General features: G+C 41.6%; 2 protein-coding genes across 18 annotated transcripts in view; one reads left to right on the forward strand and one right to left on the reverse strand.

Moving 5' to 3' along the window:
• The window catches only part of mark3a (MAP/microtubule affinity-regulating kinase 3a), a 29,415-nt gene extending 17,508 nt beyond the window's left edge, over positions 1-11,907 (forward strand). For 4 of the 16 annotated variants that reach the window (XM_021574212.2, XM_021574208.2, XM_021574205.2 and 1 more), the window contains exons 15-18: positions 252-518; positions 1,282-1,308; positions 10,881-10,925; positions 11,298-11,907. In XM_021574212.2, coding sequence (XP_021429887.1) covers positions 252-518; positions 1,282-1,308; positions 10,881-10,925; positions 11,298-11,643 — 685 coding nt within the window. In that variant the 3' untranslated portion in view covers positions 11,644-11,907. Of the gene's footprint in view, positions 1-251; positions 519-1,281; positions 1,309-9,091; positions 9,172-10,880; positions 10,926-11,297 lie in introns of all 16 variants that reach the window. The other 12 variants (XM_021574218.2, XM_021574210.2, XM_021574207.2 and 9 more) reach the window with 6 other exon arrangements.
• A 190-nt stretch (positions 11,908-12,097) lies between these two features.
• ckba (creatine kinase) lies at positions 12,098-22,799 on the reverse strand. Of its 2 annotated transcripts, none has more exons than XM_021573123.2 (8): positions 17,843-17,999; positions 17,010-17,211; positions 15,205-15,359; positions 14,930-15,062; positions 13,364-13,535; positions 12,939-13,062; positions 12,573-12,762; positions 12,098-12,408 (listed from the first exon to the last, which is right to left on the reverse strand). In XM_021573123.2, the coding sequence occupies exons 2-8, from the start codon at positions 17,200-17,202 to the stop codon at positions 12,230-12,232; spliced, it is 1,146 nt and encodes a 381-aa protein (XP_021428798.2). In that variant the 5' UTR covers positions 17,203-17,211; positions 17,843-17,999; the 3' UTR covers positions 12,098-12,229.
• Positions 22,800-23,131: the final 332 nt, after the last annotated feature.

A 23,131-nucleotide genomic window follows, 5' to 3' on the forward strand; every position in this document is an offset into this window, starting at 1 on the left:
AACCAGTTTCCCCAAACTGTTCATGTTACCTCTCTCACTTTCAAAATAGAACATTTTAGGGAACAACTAGTATTATTCTAAATTAACGTAATTAACACAGGTTAGATTTAATTTGAGAGTTTGGGGCTTGAAGGTAAGGTTCTGTTGATATGGTAATGGCCCAGCTGGTGATGCTATGTATAGAACTGGTATGTACTGCCAGGTGTAGTCTGTCTTCTCTGTATCATCTCTTCCCTCCGTCCTCCCTGTAGTGTGGCCGTGTCTCCTGGCCAGCGGAACCCTGTGGTGTCCACCCACAGCATCACCAGCGCCACCACGCCCGACAGACTACGTTTCCCACGAGGCACAGCGAGCCGCAGCACCTTCCACGGCGGCCAGCTGAGGGAGCACCGCACAGCCACCTACAATGGGCCCCCAGCCTCACCCACGCTGTCCGACGACGCCGCGCGCCTTACCCAGACTCGCAGCCGCGGCTCCAGCAACCTCTTCTCCAAACTCACCTCCAAACTCACACGCAGGTAGGTGTCAGGGACAACGGCTCCATGCCACTCAATTCAGCCGAGTCCAAGCCCCTAAAATATACTCGGACTATATTGGGCTACTGTATATCAAATCAAAACAACAGGTGTGGACTAACAGTGAAATTCTTACTTATATGGTTTGTTTTTAATCCTTTTAATCCTTTGAACACTCTTCCTTTTAGCATCCTGATTCACATTGTGTGGAACGTTCACAGTCCTACTAACAATAGATTGTTCCAAAAGCACTGATAATGTAGCCTGGGTGCCAGCCTAAGAAATACATATAATTACATTTATCTCAAGTGTAAACCAGCAGGGAAAACCCAATTTGAGTTTTTGTCCAGACTGACTAACACATCTCAGGCGGGCAGCCAGGCTACTGACAACAATTTAGGGATGTCCCAAGACTAACCTGACATTAGGAATAGAAATCAACATCTGTCTTTTGAACCTTCTCCTTCTCACCATTGATGATTCCAACCACCCTGCAATCTTTAAAAAAAAAAAGGGTTCCAAAAGCGTTATTCGACTGTCCCTATGGGAAAACCCTTTTTGGTTCCAAGTAGAATTCTATTGGGTTCCATATAGAATAACTCTGTGTAAAGGGTTCCACATTGAACTCAAAAGGGTTCTTCAAAGGGTCCTGCTATGGGGACAGCCGGGTGCGATTTTTGTTCACTAATTTCAGCCAATCAGTCGTATTCCTTCAGCTGTCCTTCCTCATGTTCATGTTTCTTTGTGTTTCCTGATTCTGTTGTAGAAACATGTCATTCAGGTTTACCAAAAGGTAGGACCCCTTATTCCCTTCAGTGTGTGCAATTCATCAACTAAAACTCTCTTTAACCAATAATTAGCTGGAACTGACAAACTAACACACTGCTTAGAACCTTTGTGATTGGTCTCAGGCTTCAAAGATAGGGCATATTCTAAGGGCAGTGTTGTCCTCTTGATCAGTCAGTAAAAAAATCCATCAACAGCAAACAGAAAGCTTGCCACTAATCAATCTACAATGCATGCTGTGGGGACGGGGGCTGCTTATGTAGTTGCTATTGACTGGTTTGTTTTTCACAAAGCAATGATTGGTTAGTATTGAACTGTTGTTCCAGGTAAGTTTGTGTGTTTTATGTAGACTGATATGTGTTTGAAAGGTAGACAGATTCTGGTGCTCTGTCCAGTATTGGATTTTGTTGTATGTTTATGGGTTATGCTCAACGCTCCCTGTGATAACTTGGCTGGCTTGTAGCAATGTGATCGACTTTGTGATGTGCTGAGGCATGATATAGATCCCTCAAATTCAACTCTGGACCTCGAAGCCAGTTCCACTGCTTTTTTTCATTCTTCCCCTCTGATCACGTACTGATTTTAGATCGGGGACACCAGGTGGGTGCAATTTAATTATCAGGTAGAACAGAACCTGCAGGCTCCAGATCTCCAACTAAGAGTTGAATACCCTGATATAGATTATTCTGATAATAATTATTGTTTATAAGACTTTGGGAACTTAAGTTTGTGGAATATTGGTTCGTGGAGTCATATGTACACTGTTAGGGAAACAAGAGGGTTCTGAAATAAATTATTGGGTAGCTTTTTGTGAACAAGTTGTGCTGATAGCAAGATCAGATGCAATTCACAAATTCAAAGGGAATTATGTCTTGAGACATCAATTTCTGAACATTTACAAGCGGATGGTCTGGCAGCTCAGGAGCAGTTTAAAAAAAAAGCAAAGAAAAAGCTCTCCCAATATACCTCCTCTTCAGAGAAAACCTTCTGTTCCTCAGTCTGATTCAAGACGTGTTTACACTGCTCCTTAGCCCAGGGCTAAGGGAGATTTTGAGCCCGGGGCCAAGCGAGTGTTTATACTTGCACATTCTAAAGTGGACTAGCACCAACCTTAGCCCAGGGCTAGCTGGCCCTGCTCCGGAGCAGGTTAGAAATGACTTTTCGGGGCTAGCCCCAGAAACATGGTGCCAAAATAGCCCGTGTGAAACAGGGTCATTGCATTTTAGTACACCAGAAGTACTTTAATTTCCATTGGAACGCTGCGTTTGCCTTGCAGCATTGCATTGCAGTTGCAGTGCGTTATGTGTGGTGCGTATGTTGGATTTACCGAAAAACAGCTTGACAGAAATGGTAGCAGAAGGTGAATGTTGAACTTTTGCTGCACACGTATCCAGATGATGCTGCGTACCATTTTATGCAATGACGCTATTGCTATGATTGAGACATTAAGCTCAGGGCCCTAGGTCTGAACCCCACCCTGTGCAACTGGTTCCTGGACTTCCTGATAGGCCGCCCCCAGGGGGTGAAGGTAGAAAACAACACTTCCACTACGCTGAACCTCAACACAGGGGCCCCACAAGGTTGAGTGCTCAACACCCTCCTGTACTCCCTGTTCACCCATGACTGCGTGGCCATGCACACCTCCACTTCGATCATCAAGTTTGCAGACGACACAACAGTAGTAGGCCTGATTACCAACAATGACAAGTCAGCCTACAGGGAGGAGGTGAGGGCCCTGGCACAGTGGTGCCAGAAATGATGTCAACAAAATGAAGGATCTTCAGGAGACAGCAGAGGGAGCACGCCCACATCCACATCGATGGGGCCGCAAGTTCGTCTACGTACACATCACTAACCGTCTGAAATGGTCCACCCACACAGACAGTGTGGTGAAGAGCGCCTCTTCAACCTCAGGCGGCTGAAGAAATTTGGTTTGGCCCCTAAAACCCTCACAAACGTTTACACATGCACATTGAGAGCTTCCTGTCGGGCTGTATTACCACTTGGTGCGGCAACTGCACCACCTGCAACCGCAGGGCTCTCCAGAAGGTGGTGCGGTCTGCCCAACGCATCACTGGGGGCACACTGCTTGTCCTCCAGAACACCTACAGCACCCACTGTCACAGGAAGGCCAAAATAAGCATGAAGGCCATCAACCCCCCGAGCCATGGCCTGTTCACCCCGTTATCATCCAGAAGGCGAGGTCAGTACAGGTGTGTTAAAGCTGGGACAGAGAGACTGAAAAACGGCTTCTATCTCAAGTCCATCAGACTGTCCACCCAGTACCTTGCCCTGAACTTAGTCACTGTCACTAGCCGGCTACCACCCGGTTACTCAACCTTGCACCTTAGTAGCTGCTGCCCTATGTACATAGACATGGAATCACTGGTCACTTTAATAATGGAACACTGGTCACTTTAATAATGTTTACATAATGTGTTATTTCATACGTACAGTGCCTTGCAAAAGTATTCACCCCCTTGGTGTTTTTCCTATTTTGTTGCATTACAATCTGTAATTTAAATAGATTTTTATTTGGATTTTATGTAATGGACATACACAAAATAGTCCAAATTGGTGAAGCGAATATTAAAAAATGATTTGTTGAAATAAATGTAAAAAATAAATAAATTAAAAGTGGTGCGTGCATATGTATTCACCCCCTTTGCTATGAAGCCCCTAACTAAGATATGGGGCAACAAATTACCTTCAGAAGTCACATAATTAGTCCACGTGTGCAATCGAAGTGTCACATGATCTGTCACATGATCTCAGTATATATACACCTGTTCTGAAAGGCCCCAGAGTCTGCAACACCAATAAGAAAGGGGCACCACCAAACAAGCGGCACCATGAAAGACCAAGGAGCTCTCCAAACAGGTCAGGGACAAAGTTGTGGAGAAGTTCAGATCAGAGTTGGGTTATAAAACAAATCTCCGAAACTTTGAACATCCCACTGAGCACCATTTAAATCCATTATAAAAAAGAAAGAAAGAATATGGCACCACAAAAAACCTGCCGAGAGGGCCGCCCACCAAAATTCACGGACCAGGCAAGGATGGCATTAATCGGAGAGGCAACAAAGAGACCAAAGATAACCCTGAAGGAGCTGCAAAGCTCCACAGCGGAGATTGGAGTATCTGTCCATAGGACCACTTTAAGCCGTACACTCCACAGAGCAGGGCTTTACTGAAGAGTGGTCAGAAAAAAAGCCATTGCTTAAAGAAAAAAAAAAGCAAACACGTTTGGTGTTTGTCAAAAGGCATGTGGAAGACTCCCCAAACATATGGAAGAAGGTACCTTGTTCAGATGAGACTAAAGTTGAGCTTTTTGGCCGTCAAGGAAAACGCTATGTCTGGCGCAAACCCAACACCTCTCATCACCCTGAGAATACCATCCCGGCCTCCCGGGTGGCGCAGTGGTTACTACAGTGCCAGCTGTGCCATCAGAGTCCCTGGGTTCGCGCCCAGGCTCTGTCGTAACCGGCCGCAACCGGGAGGTCCGTGGGGCGACGTACAATTGGCCTAGCGTTGTCCGGGTTAGGGAGGGCTTGGTCGGTAGGGATTTCCTTGTCTCATCGCGCACCAGCGACTCCTGTGGCGGGCTGGGCGCAGTGCGCGCTAACCAAGGTTGCCAGGTGCACGGTGTAGCCTCCGACACATTGGTGCGGCTGGCTTCCGGGTTGGATGCGCGCTGTGTTAAGAAGCAGTACGGCTGTATCGGAGGACGCATGACTTTCAACCTTCGTCTCTCCCGAGCCCGTACGGGAGTTGTAGCGATGAAACAAGATACGAGCTACTACAACAATTGGATACCACGAAATTGGGGAGAAAAAGAGAATACCATCCCGACAGTGAAGCATGGTGGCAGCGTCCTGCTGTGACATTGGCCTAGTCAATCCAATTGAGAATCTGTGGTATGACTTAAAGATTGCTGTACACCAGCGAAACCCATCGAACTTGAAGGAGCTGGAGAAGTTTTACCTTGAAGAAAGGGCAAAAATCCCAGTGGAAGCTTATAGAGACATACCCCAAGGGACTTGCAGCAAAAGGTGCCTCTACAAAGAATTGACTTTGGGGGGGTGAATAGTTATGCACGCTCAAGTTTTCAGTTTTATTGTCTTATTTCTTGTTTGTTTCACAATGAAAAATATTTAGCATCTTCAAAGTGGTAGGCATGTTGTATAAATCAAATGATACAAACCCCACAAAAATGCATTTTAATTCCAGGTTGTAAGGCAACAAAATAGGAAAAATGCCAAGGGGGTGAATACTTTCGCAAGCCGCTGTATATACTGTATTCTGGTCAATTGCATCCTATTCAACCATTGCTGAATACAGTGTATACCATTCTATCCTACGTATTCTACAGATATACTAAATATTATATCCACATACTGTCCATAATGTCAATGCATCCCATCAAATACTGTATATATGCAGTATCAGTCAAAGGTTTGGACACACCTACTCGTTCCAGGGTTTTTCTTTATTTTTACTATTTTCTACATTGTAGACTAATAATGAAGACACAAACTATGAAACAACACATATATGGAATTATGTTATAACTAAAAAAGTATAAAACAAATCTAAATATATTATTTATTTGATGTAGAAAATAGTAAAAATAAAGAAAAACCCATGAATGATTAGGTGTGTCCAAACTTTCGACTGTTTTCATAGCTTTTCTATTGACATTTAATTAGATCAATGATAATAATATTGTTGCATTATTTTTGCCTGGTTCAGAAAAATGTGTCTCGTCTATGCACAGCATTCTCTGTACAGGGCAAGATCACATTTCAACAGTACAGAATACTATTTAGAATACTAGAATGAACCTTCTTATGATGGTCCAAAGGTCAGCCATGTTAGTCAGGGAGTTGGTCAACCATGGTTTGCCAGGGTTGTGATAAGATATTGTGTAAAACAATGAATGGGAAGAATTTATCTGCACTGTATGTGTGTTAGCTACCTAGGCAGACAGTTTTAGAATAATTATTCCATAAATGTTTCTAATTAACTGCCAATATGCAAACATTCAAACAATGCATTCCATCCGCAGCCATACACTGGCGCAAACAGTTGATAGGACTTGGACAAGTTGTAAATGCAACAAGTACTGATATTTTGTCATATAATAGCACTCACAGTTTTCTAAGAAAATAGAATCTGAGACATTTATGGTCTGTTTACATATGTTTTAGAAGCTGTTTATACAGAAAATGTCTCAGATTATAATTATATGACATTATTTTCAATTGACTAAAAAATTTTCCATTACATTAATTTCTGATACATCACATGCCTTTTATTTTCCTGCTTAAGTAAATGAAAGTGGTTTGGGATTTCTCCCTGACCAAGATGGCTGACATTTTGGTGCCATTATGGAACTTTGAGGGTTTATGATATAGCCCCTCTAGTAATTTAATAGGATCTGTATGAGTGAAACATTGGTTTTGAGGTCAGACAGGCAGACATCAAGGTTTATAAACCAACACTGTTGGAAATCAAATGCTAGGCTGGAAGCAAGAAGACATAATGTGTTAATAAATGTCTTACTTAGCAGAGAGATTGTTGTTCGCATGTTGTGTTTGTCTGTTAAGGTTACCACAAGCTCCACTCTGCTTGTGCATGTGGGATTTTGGAGTAGCGGACACCTTTCGGTAACACAATATCCTCGCCGGTCCCACTCGTATTCACAAGGGGGCGATGACAATGTATTATCTTTTTCATTTTTTTTATTTAGTGAAAACAAGGAAGAGTCTCCTTCCCTTGCTAGTAGTAGCAAGCTGGCAACTAAAAACATAGCAAGCGAGCTAGTTTTTCTTAGCTTCCCTTATAATCAGATTTATAGTTAAAATATCCGGCAAATATTCTTATACTTGACCATGTGACCTAGAACATTATCCCAGTTTGATATGCTGCTTCAATATATTCACTCCCATATCAACTAAAATAGAATGTCATGTTTTGGTTGTGGAGAAAAAGCATATATCTCACAGCTGTTTTTACCAGTGTTGGAAAAAGTACCCAATTGTAATACTTGAATAAAAGTAAAGATACCTTAATAGAAAATGACTCAAGTGAAAGTCACCCAGTAAAATACTACTTGAGTAAAAGTCTAAAAGTATTTGGTTTTAAATACACCATACTATCAAAAGTAAATGTAATTGCTAAAATATACTTAAGTATCAAACATAAAAGTCTAAATCATTTCCAATTCCTTATATTAAGCAAACCAGACAGCACCATTTTATTTTTTTTTATTTTTAATTCACGGATAGCCAGGGGCACACTCCAGCACTCAGACATAATTTACAAACAAAGCATGTGTGAATTGGACACATTTCCTGTCCTGCTAAGCATTCAAAATGTAAGTACTTTTGGGTGTCAGGGAAAATAAATGGAGTAAAAAGTACATTGTTGTCTTTAGGAATGTAGTGAAGTAAAAGTAGTCAAAAATCTAAATAGTAAAGTACAGATACCCCAGAACACTACTTAAGTAGTACTTTAAAGTATTTTACTTAAGTACTTTACACCCCTGGTTTTTACCAGTAGCCTGGAGTCCCTAGTTATTACATCTAAACAAAATACATTTTGGGTGGGATTCTAAAAAGGCTCCAATTGTTTAAAAAACATTTTTATTTTTTATTTTTTTACAGTCACTGAGATAATTAGGATTATTTTCTTAATGTAAAATAGGCTACTTTGATGCATAACCTATAGCAAGGGTACTCAACTCTTACCATACGAGGTGCGCAGCTTGCTGGTTTTCTGTTCTACCTGATAATTAATTGCACACACCTGGTGTAACAGGTCTAAATCAGTCCCTGGTTAGAGGGGAACAACGAAAAAATGCAGTGGAACTGGCTTCGAGGTCGAGTTGAGTTTGAGGGACCTATAGGCTATAGATCAAGGAACCAAGCGAGCTTCATTGCCTACACAACCAGTGCTTGATTTGTGCAGGAGCTCACTGGAGCTGAGGACTGGCACCTAAAATGTTCTACTGCTTGAGCTCCTGTTCCTCTTGTAAAATATTAGGTCGAAAGTATTGTGGAGCTCCTGCACCTAAATATAAAACGTACTGGTACCCAAAATGAGTACCGGCACCTATTTCATTCCAAGTCAAGCACTTCACACAACACTGCACCCACGGTTTTGGAAGGAATGATATGGCGTGTTACAATTTTCATGTGGCACTGCCCCTTTTGTGGTGTAAAACAACATTTCAACACTGCGTTACGCTCCGTTGGCTCCGTTTGCATATTCTGTGTAGACCCCTTTAGCCCAGGGCTTTGGAATACAAGTGTGAATCCTTAGCCCAGGGCTGAAGCTTAGCCCAATATCCCTAGGTGAACAAATGTTTGTGTGAACACAGGATAAGATAGCCCAGGGCCAGCCTTAGCCTGGGGCTAAGAACAATGCAGTGTGAAAAGGCCTTTAGTGGCACACTGAGATCAAGTGGCGACCAGGAGTTCTACATCTCAGGAAGTTCCGTCACATTTGCAACCCTCCCATCTTTCTTCCTTCACCATGTCCTTGTCACTCATTTCATTTCTCTGTCGAGTGATTCTTATTTCTACACAGAGTAACAGCATCTTAGATACGATTGGTTGAAGTATAAGGAAGGAAGTCTTAGCAGGGAGTCTCTTGTCTCAGTAGTAGGCAATGCGCTTTGCCCTCCCTTCACACTTCTCCTCACTTTTGTATTGCTGTGTGCCAATGTCTCCCTGACCTTTCTGTGCCCTTTAACCTTGGACCTTTCACTGCTCTTCCTCCCCTCAGGGTCAGTATTGACCCGGCCAAACGGCAGACGGCCAAATCAGGGCCTGCCATCCCTTCTTCCCAGGGAGCAAAGACTCTTAGTAAGTCTTCTGTCCACTCATCTCTCCTCTTCTCTTTTCCCCTTCCTCTTCCTCGTCATCCTGGCATTATCGGCCTGTGATCATGTCATTTTTTTCTTACTCTCTTTTCATGTATCCGTAAAAAATACACGCTTTTCAAGAGCGGAAGATATAGAAAGTTATAGGAAGTCGCAGATGGAGACCTAAAGTAAGGGATCATTTCAACCCTTATGTCCCCACAAGAGTTAGGCTCAACTTTGTACGTCAGAGTTCTGTGTGGAGAGAACAAACTCATATACAACATGGTTACATGGTCACATTCCCTTCTCTCTAGAATGTGTATGTGACACGTCCAGCCCCAGATACAGTCTCAGTACAGCTCTTGTTCCTCATCCCACTGGCTAGAGGCTTCTATGTTGCCCACTAACTAAACCCTCCAGGAATCAAACTTTCTCTACCCTCCTGTAGACTCATTTCAGAGCTAGTCTGCATGTCTGCAGCACAAAACTCATTAGGGTCTGTGGACATGGTATGCAGTCCGACAATGGCCCTGTAACTGCTTGCCTAATTGTCTTTCAAGCCAACCCCCTCTCCTCTAAATATAACCAGTGTCACATAGAGGGAAGAAACATGGGACATGTCAGAGGATGTCTAGAGGACCTCTGTCCTGCTGTCTGTCAACCTCTAGAAATAGACTGCATGAAAGCTCCCACAACAGCCCCAGTCTGCATGCACTGACCCTAATACACAATGTGTGTATTAGACGTGTGGGTGTGTGGACTGTAGTTCCACTGTATGGTTTTGTTTTTGTCTTGTTTGGGTGAATCTCGTCATGTCAACAAACGTATCCAAGCTGTCATACCGTCACTCAACACATTTCCATTCCTGTATCCCCTTGCTCTATGTGGTCTGTTGAAGCACTTTTTGTTAGTTTGAACACCGGCGAGACTGATCAGTGTGACCAGTTCAAAGTCTCTTGTCCCATTGATTCTGCACAGGGTTCATGTCAACACTTCCATATTGAGGTTATAGTTATTTGGTGGTGGCTTTCTTGTTTCTAAATACTTCTACGCCAATGTGGATGCTACCATGATTACAATGAGTCGAAAGTTAAACGCAGAAATATCAAATATATTTTTGAGTCTATAACTTTCTAACTCATTATTCATGCAGGATTATCCGTATTCATGGTAGCATCCACATGAATGTAGAAGTGTTTAAAAACGTATTCTTATTTACAATAAAAGTGACTCCAAAAATGACGCACAATGCATTATTTACAATTCATTTCTATTGGGTACAAAATCATCTGAAACACAACCAAATTAAACACCAAATGCATCCAACAAATGTATAGAGTCGAGCTTTGCGTGTTGTGAATTTGGGAACAATGAACTATTTACTACTTTAACATAAATAAGTGAATTTGTTCCAATACTTTTAGTCCCCGATAATGGGGTGGGGAGGACTATGTACAAAAAGTGCTGTAATTCTAAACGGTTCACCCGATATGGATGAAAATACCTTCAAATTAGTCATTGTGTCATTTCAAATCCAAAGTGCTGGAGTACAGAGAGCCAAAACAACACATGTCAATGTCCCAATACTTTTGGAGCTCACTGTATGTTATATATCTCTCATCCTTGAAATGACAAAATACTCTCTTTGGAAGTCCACATGTGTTTTTTCTCTTTTTCCTAATCTTGCTCTGCTTCCTCTACAACTGTCAGAGTCTCAACCGAGTTTGAGAGAAACGGGAGATTTGAGGGCTCAAGGTGAGGTGTATGTTGTTGCTTTCGCAACCTGATATTTCTGTGACAGGCTTGATATCACTTCACTCCCAGCTCTGTTCTCCATTCTGTCAGTCAACCAGTAGTCCCATCTCCCTCACCTTTTCCCCATGGAAGTGGTCTCTGTATGTGATGAAGGGTGTGGTTATTGTATTTCATTGTGGTTTCCTCATTGAGTGTTGTGCTCCTCCTAGTGTGCTGCATGACCATCTGTTTACTGTATGCTTTGCTAATTTGATCAACACTTTGCATTATTTTGTCTATTCATGATGCAGAGCCATACACATGACAATGACTAAACCTAGGGGAAAATGCAGAGCTTTAGATAATTCAACTTGTTTTTCTCCCTCTTATCAGTCGCAATGTACCTGGGGATCAGAAAGGGGAAAGTAAAGACCGTAAACCCCGCTCCCTCAGATTCACTTGGAGTATGAGGACCACCAGCTCCATGGAGCCTTGCGACATCATGGAAGAGATACGCAAGGTGCTCAACGCCAACAACTGCGATTATGAACAGCAAGAGTGTTTCCTGCTGCTCTGTGTCCATGGTGATGGACATGCTGAGAACCTTGTCCAATGGGAGATGGAGGTTTGCAAGCTGCCCCGCCTCTCCCTCAATGGCGTGAGATTCAAGAGGATATCAGGCTCATCCATCACTTTTAAAAACATTGCATCCAAAGTTGCCAACGAGTTAAAGCTATGAACGAAAGGGCAAAACTGTCTGAAGTATTTAAGCTGTACAATGATTAAAGTAGCAGTTCTCGTTTTTTTTCTCCACAAAATACAGTATGTGTTGAATGATAAAATGCCAAAAGCATTCCGCTATACAATAATCACTGAATTACTAATAGCTACAGTATATATTCTGGTCATGTTAGACCATAACAAATTGAATATAGTTGGTCATGCTGTGAAAATGGACAAAGCTATGTCTTTATTTATTTCATTAAAGTTTCCCTTGTTTTCAGTGTAAATAATGTAGCTTACTTTCAAGACAGCTACACATTGTTATACTCAGTTTGATTTTTGGTGGAGTTTATGTAAATGTTCATTAGGTAAGAACACCCGTGTCAATAAAATTGTCAACTTGACTCAGTATATTTTAGTTCTAAATGAGGATGTGCAACATCACAAATGGGGAAAGAAATAGAATCAAACATGGAAGAAACAGTTTTTATTTTCAGATGTCCTCTTTCAATGAGAGTGTCTTGTAAGAGAGTAAGTGCTGTTTATTACAGAGTGCATTCCAGGATGTCATTCAGATGACAAGGGGGAGGCAATCAAGAGTGTCACTTCTGGGCAGGCATGAGGTCATCAATAGACTGTCCCTTCTCCAGCTTCTTCTCCATCTCAACCAGCAGCTTGACACCGTCCACAACCATTTGCACCAGCTCCACCTCAGAGAAGCCCAGGCGGTCTGCGTTGGAGATGTCGAAGGTGCCACCCACAGCTGCGGTGTCCACCCCACCTGGAATGGAGACAACGTCAGAAGATGGACTGAACAGCTACAATACTCCGAGAAATTACAGCTTTAACGCTAGAACTACCGCCTTAATGTGCTTGTAAGTTACCCTGCGCAACAGTGAACAAACAAAAGTAGATATCTGGTTCTGTGACGGATAAATGTTTTACCGGTTCCACGTTTCTGGAGCCTTAGCCTCTTGAGCACTTCCTCAAATTTGGCATGCTTGCTCATGTTGGGGATCTTGACGTGGACTCCAGCACGTAGCCCTGTGCCCAGGTTGGATGGGCAGGTGAGAACGTAGCCCAAGTGCTCATTCCACATGAATGAAGTGCCCTTATCTTTAAACAGGGTTTCAATCTGAGGAAAAGAGACAGTGTCAAAGACAGTGTCAAATTTTAACAAGGAAAGTAATACAAACACCATCGATTGATCATTGCAGCATGTTTTTACACAGCATATTTAATATGGCAACAGCAAATTATCCTTATTTAAATTCTCAAAACCTTGAAGGTATTCCTCAGATATTCACTCACCTTTGTGAGGCCAGTGCAGAAACGGTTGAACACCTCCTTCATGTTGCCACCCTTCTGCATGGAGATGACACGCAGGTGGTCCTCCTCATTGACCCAGACCAGAAAGGTCTTGGTATCATTGTGCCTTGACCGATTAGAATAAATATATGTTATATGGTCCTCTTACAAGGTCATGGACAATGGCTTATGCCACCACCAGCGTATAAACTATTATAAACATTTGCCCTCTGACTTAGCAGAGATTAAGGTACATCTAGTTAGAGGGCATTTGAGAATTTACCATTACCCTTCCAGCAGTCATTTACTTGAATAAAGTAAGGTTGGAGAAGTGAGAAAGTAAGAGACTGGTGAGTTAGAACAAAACCACATTCTAATACCTTTGAGGAAACCTAGAAGTGTGAGAATGAAAAACCCTGTCCTCTCACCAGATACCCCTGCCATCAGGCCAGTCCCGGGCCATGCCAGAGGCCAGCAGCAGAGGAGACACAGGCTTGTCAAACAGAAAGTGGTCATCAATTAGCTGCTGCTGCTCAGCATCTGTCATGTTCTTCAGGGCATAGTACTTCCCCTTCAGGTCACCAGACAGGGAGTCCAGAGCTGTAGAGGAACAAAATCAGATGTGTCAGATACATTGGCTCTGCATGAGCTTACTGGATGAGTGAATGTGCAGTCTTCATTACATGGCTTTCAATCTGGTTGTGTTACAACCAGAAATTACCTCAAGGAAGAAAGGATCAATTCAATGTATATAAATATGTCCAGACAGTGTTCTGCAGTCTAAAGCAGAGGTCTCCAACATTTCCTTGTCCAGGGACCCAGATCATGTTAACAAAATGTGTTTCTTTCCCCCCACGCCTTGTCATCCGGTGAATAATAATGGAAAGGACAAGTATAATCAACATTTTAAAATGAATAGGTTTGGTAGATAGTGTTATTATTTTGACTTCCCCACATTATAATTGGAAGTAGTGTCATTTAGACATACATAAATGCAGAAGACACATTTCAGTTGTACAACTGATTAGGTATCCCCCTTTCAAATACAACGTAAGCTTACCCAAGTCATACAACACAGCTTTGGTGACACTCCTTTCTCAAAAACAAATGTCTGACAAATTAGAACTTTTGGAAATGAATTAGGTCAACTATATATCCACACTTGTATATAAAGTTGGACCCCCCCCCCCTTCTCCTAAAATGTATATATTAAGACTATACGATAATTGTGCCAGCTTTACGCCAAACACGGTCGCTATTAGCAACTGTTTAAACAAAGGTTAGCCATGTGCAAGATGATTTCCAATTCAAGAACGCTTACCAGCAGCCAGCATCACTTGCCATGGAAAAAAAAAAGCATGTGTGATTACCAGTCAAAGCTTATGTCAGATACTCCATTGAATGCAATTTGCACTATTAGGAGTTCAGAAATAAAGTTAGAGATGATTTACCTCTTTTCCATTGTAATTCAAAATGGGTCTAGTCTTGTTGCTAGTCAAATTCATAAAAACATTGAATAGTTCCACTTTTTTTTATACATTTTAATATTTTCACAGAAATCCTGCACTACCTCTGGAAATATAGATAAGTTTACAAATATGTTTTAAATAAATACTCCTGGTCTATGATTACCCTTGGTCTGAAGTCATCTTTTGTCAGTAACAGACATATAAATTCACATAGTTCACCACTAGAGGGGACCCTCCACACAGTAATGTTGCAAGAGGGAACTGGCATCATTCTAGGCTGGCATCCACTCAGAGTCCCAGACCCTACTACAGTACTGGATTGAAAATCTCTGCACCGCTCCACCCCACAGTTCAAACACAATTCTAGTTCATCTGTCTACAATTCTACCATGCATTAAACACACCATCCCAACCCCTCAAGACATTGTTTCTACACTTCCCATCTTCGCAATTTATTGGGTAAAAACATTTAGAAAATATGTTCAGTCCAACTTGATAGACTTTTGGGTGGGTTGAGGTAAGTACCTTCGACTGACATTTTCTCAACACCCCTTCGCTCTCCACGGCTGCAGTGTGGGGGCAGGCAGAACCCACGGATGCTCCTGCCTGTTCGGACACGGGAGCTAATGACATAGTTGGGGTCCAGGTCATCTCCACCCTGTAAAAAAAAAAAAAATGAAAACAAAGTTATCCTAGAGTTACCTGTAACTTGATAACACTGGTCTAGTTTCCTGCAGGGTACACAGTTGAACATTTGCCTTATACCACAGTCAACCAGGTACCCATTTAGAGGGCAGTACCTTCAGGTTGTCTGGGTTGAGGTCAGTCTTGTGCTTGTCTGTAGGCTTGTATCCTCCATGTCTGTCCTCAATGATGGGATCCAGCAGCTCCTTGAAGACCTCGTACGTCTCCTCATCTCCAGCCACACATCCCACAGTCATGATGAAGGGATGGCCTGGGGTAAAAACAAACAGGGGAGTCAATTAGGAGACAAATTGTAGAGCATGACAAACATTAACAACCTCAATAAATAATAGTTAGCATTTCATCAGACTCCAAAGGTGGAGTCACTCAGGATGGGTTCGTTTTACCAGGATTATCAATCCCCGTCTGAATGACACCATCTATGGTGAAGCCGTTGGGGGTGGCACGGTCTCGGAGTTTGGTGTACATGTCCTGGGTTAAGACCTTGGCCATGTGGTTGTTGTGCTGGCTTAGGTCAGGGAACTCCTCCTCGGGTGACAGCCTCTTGATGGTCAGTTTAGCCATTTTATCATTGCTGAACAATAACACACACATTCTACAGGGTAAGCCACCTGCTATGCTTAAATGCATTTGGACTATCTACTCAGCGCCTCAGTTCTCCTCAAAAAGGGTTGGACTATACCATTTTAGTTCATATGGAGTCACCAGATTTGTCACTTATTGCAGTGACAATCGATGATAGTGTCTGTATTGATACATTATTATGGTATGCTAGACCAACAAGCATTATTCCCAGCAGAATTTGAAAGGCTACCTGAAACAAATCATTGAACCATTGTGCTTTGGGCATTTGGTATGGATGCAGGCCAATGGAATACACGCATCCTTCCTATTGATTACAGACTCATATAGAGTTATAGAATCCATCAACAAGGTCACTGTGCAGAACAAAAGTGTATGAGCGCCTCCCTAGAGTGTGATACTGGATCAGAGATGGAAACTCGAGTGAGTCAGACTCGAGTCACAAAGAAAGACTTGCACTTGACTTAGACTCATGATCAATTGACTTGAGACTTGACCTCTAGATGAGACTCGTGAACAATGCAAGTCAGTACTGGGATAAGTTTGTTGTGCATTCTGTCAGATAACATTGAACAGGCGACATTGTAACAGAAAGTAGTTTGATACAGAGGGCTGAAAAGTGTTCTAGAACATCTGCGTGCCACAAAAAAATATGCAGACAAGGACGAATCTATTTCAATGGGAGAATAGTAGTTAATCATATTTGCACTTTTGATTGAGCGGACATTGTGTATGCTATTGCTATGTAGCTAAACGACAGGAACAAGCAAACGTTAATCTTAAGTAAAGCTTGTTAAAACAAGCAAGTGAACTAGCGTGTATCATAGTACGTTAAATCATGTCATTTAAATATGCTGTAAATTATATGACAGTGTTTGGTAACTTTAAATGTATTTAATTGTCCCCAAAAATTTAGGAAATAATTTACAAGGTTTATAGACCTATGCCGTTCTGTACCATCACTCATTCATATCTTTATGTATGTATCTTTATGTACATATTCTTTATCCCTTTACACTTGTGTGTATAAGGTAGTAGTTTTGGAATTGTTAGGTTAGATTACTCGGTTATTACTGCGTTGTCGGAACTAGAAGCACAAGCATTTCGCTACACTCGCATTAACATCTGCTAACCATGTGTTACCATGTGTAACCACAAATACATTTGATTTGATAACCCACAGCAGGCAGAAAGTCCCTGTTGGCTTGACCTTTACCTCAAAGACTTGTGAACATCTCTGTACTGGACGCCCTCACTAAACGCACTTTGAAGAGGCAGAACACATAGCTTGATGTTTGAACGCTGCATGGGTCTTTACCTGGGTTATCAATCCCGGTTTGAATGACATCATCCAATGTAAATCCACTGGGCGTTTGTTTGCTCCTTAGACGCTCGTAGATGGCAGGAGTCAAGATCTTGGCCATATGATTGTTGTGCTGGCTGAGATCTGGGTACTCCTCACTAGAAGCATACTTCAGCTTTAGCACGTTGTGGGTGTTTCCGAAAGGCATGGCTGATCCCTGGACGCAACACGGAGTGGAGGAAAAACGGGTGAATGTGAGCTTGAAAATAGTACAACATAACTGTCAAATAGTTGTTTTTTATTATGCGACTGCATGGATCAATATGCGCATTGTGTAGTAAGCGAATGCACCGAAAGACAGTCACGATTATAGAGGCTAGAGGAAAATGTCGACAGAAAGTTGCTAAAATAAAAAATATCCTTTTACTCTAGAGGCGGAGTGATGGAATGCAAGTCAAATGCGAAAGATTGCGCAGCAGTGTCATTCCAAGCCAAGTAACTATTTCACAGAGCTCTAGGTTAGAGTGGTATTTTGCTTGTTAAATCCAAGTCGTTCAGAACAATAAAGTAGAGTAGGCTATGCGAGATAACAGGTGCGGCACACTAAACTAGAGCAAGGTCATCAACATAACGAGGTCTCCTGCTCGATCACGGCTACAGATATAACTTTTTTTGCGTTGTCTATTATCGATATTTCCCCGAAATATGTAAAAATATATGAATGATATCCTTTTAAATCTAGCCTCTGCTAAAAAGTATTTGCTAATGAGTCACTAATGTGCAGATTGGGGTTAAAAAGACTGATGCCATTCTGATCATCCTCAAGTGAGTAGAAATAGGGGTCCTACCTGCTGCCGAGGCTGGTCACTACTACTACTAGGGGAAGACACAAAGATCCCTATTTTTCCGACCGTGACGCGAAATCACCAACGTTATTTGGTTCTCCAGTAGAAGAAAATGGTCTTGGAGATGGTTCTTTATAGTAGGCGAACTCGGCTCCCATTGGTCAGTGTTTGTATTCCATTCATTCTATTGGTCGAACACTAGGCTATACTCCGAGTTGATATTGACGTAAAAATAAGGAATCCCCCTCGACTGCGCCCACAAAACAAACGTTCTTTCCAATTGACCCCCAATTTAAAACAGGCAACTTCGTAGTATATTTATAGTTATACATAAATAACAAAACATTCCGAAATGCTGCTGTGTTATTCAGTGTACAGGCTATTCTGTGTGGAAGACTGGGAAATGTTGGGATCAGATGTCCAAGTAGGCTACACATAGCTAGCTATGCATGTTGAAAACGTTGAATCACAGGTAAGACATTTAACTTGTTTAGTTTAGTCCGTTTGGAACTCCTCACTACTTGTAGCTTTATAGTCAGGTTGGTAACTAGCTAGCACTCACTCACATGGCTGCTAGCATTGTCAAGAAAAGGGCATGAGAGAAGCCCTACAGTATTACGTTTTTCTAAGTAGTGAGAATTCTAGAGAGCAAGCAATGTTGAAAAGTCATATTTAGACATGTACTTTTCTTGAATGTAGTGTGTAATTGGTTAAAACAAGCAAACAAAAAGAAAACTGCATTTGAAAGTTTTTGCTGTGAGCCAATTTAGTTACCTAGGTAACCACCGATTGTTTTACCCACAGGTGGGTGGGGCCAGGAAGCTCCATCTATTACCTACTGGTACTATACCGGATTGCAGTTTTTAGATGTTCCCTTACCTTCGCCTTCACACTTTTCTCTTGAAACCTTTTATATGTAACTACATGTAATCGAAAATGTAATCTACTTAATCCCAAAAAGTAATATGCATACTCCAAGAAAGGTTTACTTTTTTTATACATTGCTGAGGTGTAGTCACTTTTGAGGACACAAACTCAAGGTACACAGTACAAATATGATAAAAATATGAAATATTTTATATGATGTATTTCCTATTCAACAAAACTGTATGAATAAGACTTTAAATGAATAATATTTTGTCTAAATATAGTATAATCAATTTCTAAAATGACTAACTATAAGATTTAACCTTCCTTATAACTGGAAAATACATTTGTCTATTTACTGTTAGAGAAAATGTGCATATCTTCTGAAGGTCTCTCTTGATCAAAACGTCTGCCCCCATCGCTGTGAACATCTCATTACGATGTAAGGATTCCAGACATATGCATTGTTAGTGGCTGTGACCTAGGGTTCAGCCAGGAGTTGATGGACAGTCGGAAGAGTGAATTAAATTGTAGGAGGGACATCCCAGCTTCAAGTGGTGTCAGATTTCACATCTTGCTTCATACAGGCAGAAGAGACATGTGTCCATGAGAATCAGGGCTACTGCTCAATCTATGGTGTCCACATAATGATTTATAAGCGAAAAATGTCAGTCGAAACCGGTACCTGGACCACGCAGGTCCCCAAAACAGGGTACTTTACATCTAAGAGGTTTAAAGGCCCAGTGCAGTCAAAAGTGTGATTTCCCTCTGTTTAAATATATATTTCCATACTATGAGGTTGGGATAATGTGAAAGTGTGAAAATGATGATAATGCCCTTTTAGTGTAAGAGCTGTTTGAAACGACCACCTGAAATTTCAGCCTGTTTTTGGTGAGATGACATCACCAGGCGGTAAATGAGTTAAAGGACCAATAAGAAAGAGAGTTCCAAACCTCTCTGCCAGTAACAGCTAGCCCCTCCCCACTCAGACCACTCCCAGACAGTCCTAGTGAAATTCTTGCTTGAGAAATTGCTCTTTGCTAAGAATACATTTTTTTTTGTTTTTTTTTGACCATTGTTATCCAGAAATGATTTAATATTGAGATAAAAATGGCTGCATTGGACCTTTTACGGTTATACATATGATATAACAATGTAAAAATGTGATTTTTAAAAATAGAGGGCTTATCTTCATATCTATGGCATGAGAGCGTCTGTGACAGCATGGGCAGTGCCATTGAGGTTACAACCCATATGAATCCCCACCTAGTTGACTACTTTGAAATTAATAAGCATGGTGGAAGCTCTCAATGGCACTGCCCAATGCCAGGTTAATGCAGGGACTTACCGGGGCTGAAGGGCCCAAGAGGCAGCTAAAATAAAATAAAGGAAATGTATACAGTAATATGTATATACAGAAATATATATGTGTATATGTGTGTGTATATATGTGTGTGTATATATGTGTATATGTGTGTATATATATATTATATATACAGTATATGTATATATATATATAAATATATCTTTTTACAGCAACTGCCAACCACAGGAAGATTCAGGAGCCCGCTCACAATGAGTTTAGACAGCCTGCTGCTGCCGCTCTGCTAATCTTCAGATGGGGGGGAGGAGGCCTGCCATGATTGGGTAACTGGCCCTGCCTTGATTGGGTAACTGATTATTGTAGAAAAAAAAGTTTTTACTGCATAATAATATACAGTGCATTCGGAAAGTATTCAGACCCCTTGACTTTTCCCATATTTTGTTACGTTACAGTCTTAATCTAAAATAGATTTGACATGTTTAAATCCTCAGCAATCTACACACAATACCCCATAATGACACAGCAAAAACAAGCTTTAGAATTTTTTTGAAATGTATCGAAACAAAAAAACAGATACCTTATTTACATAAGTATTCAGACCCTTTGTTATGAGACTTGAAATTGAGCTCAGGTGCATCCTGTTTCCATTGATCATCCTTGAGATGTTTCTACAACTTGATTGGAGTCCACCTGTGGTAAATTGAATTGATTTGACATGATTTGGAAAGGCACACATCTGTCTATATATGTTCCCACAGTTGACAGTGCATGTCAGAGCAAAAACCAAGCCATGAGGTCAAAGGAATTGTCTGTAGAGCGCCAAGACAGGATTGTGTTGAGGCACAGATCTGGGGAAGGGTACCAAAACATTTCTGCAGCATTGAAGGTCCCCAAGAACACAGTGGCCTCCATCATTCTTAAATGGAAGAAGTTTCGAACCACCAAGACACTTTCTTGTGCTAGCTGCCCAGCCAAACTGAGCAGTCAGGGGAGAAAGGCCTTGGTCAGGGAGGTGATCAAGAACCTGATGGTCACTCTGACCATCGAGAACCTTCCAGAAGGACAACCATCTCTGCAGCACTCCACCAATCAGGCTTTTATGGTAGAGTGGCCAGACGGAAGCCACTCCACAGTAGAAGGCACATGACAGCCTGCTTGGAGTTTGCCAAGCATCACGTCTGGAGGAAACCTGGCACCATCTCTACGGTGAAGCATGATGGTATCAGCATCATGCTGTGGGGATGTTTTTCAGAGGCAGGGACTGGGAGACTAGTCAGGATTGAGGAAATGATTAACAGAGCGAAGTACAGAGAGATCCTTGATGAAAACCGGCTCCAGAGCACTCAGGACCTTCCAACAGGAGAACGACCCTAAGCACACTGCCAAGACAACGCAGGAGTGGCTTCGGGACAAGTCTCTGAATGTCCTTGATTGGCCCAGCCAGAGCCTGGACTTGAACCCGATCGAACATCTCTGGAGAGACCTGAAAATAGCTGTGCAGCGACGCTCCCCATCCAACCTGACAGAGCTTGAGGATCTGCAGTGAAGAATGGGAGAAAATTCCCAAATACAGGTGTGCCAAGCTTGTAGCGTCATACCCATGAAGACTCAATGCCGTAATCGCTGCCAAAGGTGCTTCAACAAAGTACTGAGTAAAGGGTCTGAATACTTAATATATCTGTAATATATCTGTTTAATGCTTTCTTAATCTGGCCCTGGCGCTGCCCCTGCTAAAACTGCCTTTTTTTCCCCTAGTGGCCTCAATGATTCTCTGTTTTTATCCAATGTAAAATTATATGAACTGACTAGCTTTGGGACACAACATCGAGAGTTAGTGTGTTGGTTGGACTCCCTGAGTGGTGTCAGTCCACTCAATACACAGATGTTGTCCCAAAAGCTATGAACTGACCTTCTTTGGCGCATGTAAATAGACCTAACTAACTATTATTTGCTCAAACTGTTTGCAATTCCTAGGGATTCATTAACAAATATAGGGCTGTCATGTGAACAAGGCTGAAAGTCAATTATGATTCACTAAATGGCTTGTTCTGCCTTTAAACGAAATCCTAAACGTCATCAACTTGAGCCTACACAGCTCAGCTGTTGAAGAGCATTTAAAAAGCACCGCGTGTGCGCCTTTTCGCAGATTTATATACCACCATTCCCTGATACCACCTGAACTGCCTCATTCATTGCACGATTCAGTGGATTACTGCGAATGAACCGAAGTCTCGTCTGGTCAGTCTCAGTGGTATCTAACAAATCCACATGTGCGATCTGCAAGAGCATGTGAACAGCAAGTAAGTTAGATAACAAGGCTGAATCATTAACCTTTCGACATATAAATCACTTCGAATATGATCTTTACTTTGCTTTTATACAGTAACGTTACTAGTAACATTAGTTCCAAGTAGCTACGTTTATGGCGGGTCAAAGTTTGCTAACACGTTCGTTGCCGTGACTGTTCATTGCCTGACTTTAGCTAATGTTATCTAACTAGCTAACTAACTAATGAATGGCGTCAGATTGCTCCCCCCATAACATTTTGAAGTTTTGCACAGTGAAGTTGCCGTATAGTGTACTTGGAAAAGCAATATTAAATTTGATGTCGAACCAAGCTAGCTAACGATGAAAGGTTGCTAAATTGCATTTAACTAGATTTGTTAATTTACTAACATGTCTTAGCTAGGTATGTAATTTTAAAATGAACAAACTGTTTTTCACTTACATTTTCTCCATGGTTGTGGCTGTTCTTAGGTGGAGGCAGTCAAATAACTGAAGTAAAGTTTCTCCACTGTTCTAATTCGAAAATAAACAACGGTCGTTTAGATTTAAATTATACGTGTTTTTAAAACAAAATATACAACTCGCACGTGCAACTGTTCTGAGTATGAAAATAAACAAACTCATTTTGGAGGGATTTTGATGTCCAGACCACCTAACTACAGGAGACAGAACTGATGTTTAGCTTAACACAGCTATGTCGCCCAATACATTGTACAAGCTTGTATTTTTATGCATTTGTGAATAGTGTTATGTTTGTCATGGGGGAAATGTTCACTAGTTTCCACTCTTTTTGATAGTCTTTGTGGTGATAACAT

Source organism: Oncorhynchus mykiss, chromosome 19, assembly GCF_013265735.2.
Source record: "Oncorhynchus mykiss isolate Arlee chromosome 19, USDA_OmykA_1.1, whole genome shotgun sequence".
Taxonomy (NCBI): domain Eukaryota; kingdom Metazoa; phylum Chordata; class Actinopteri; order Salmoniformes; family Salmonidae; genus Oncorhynchus; species Oncorhynchus mykiss.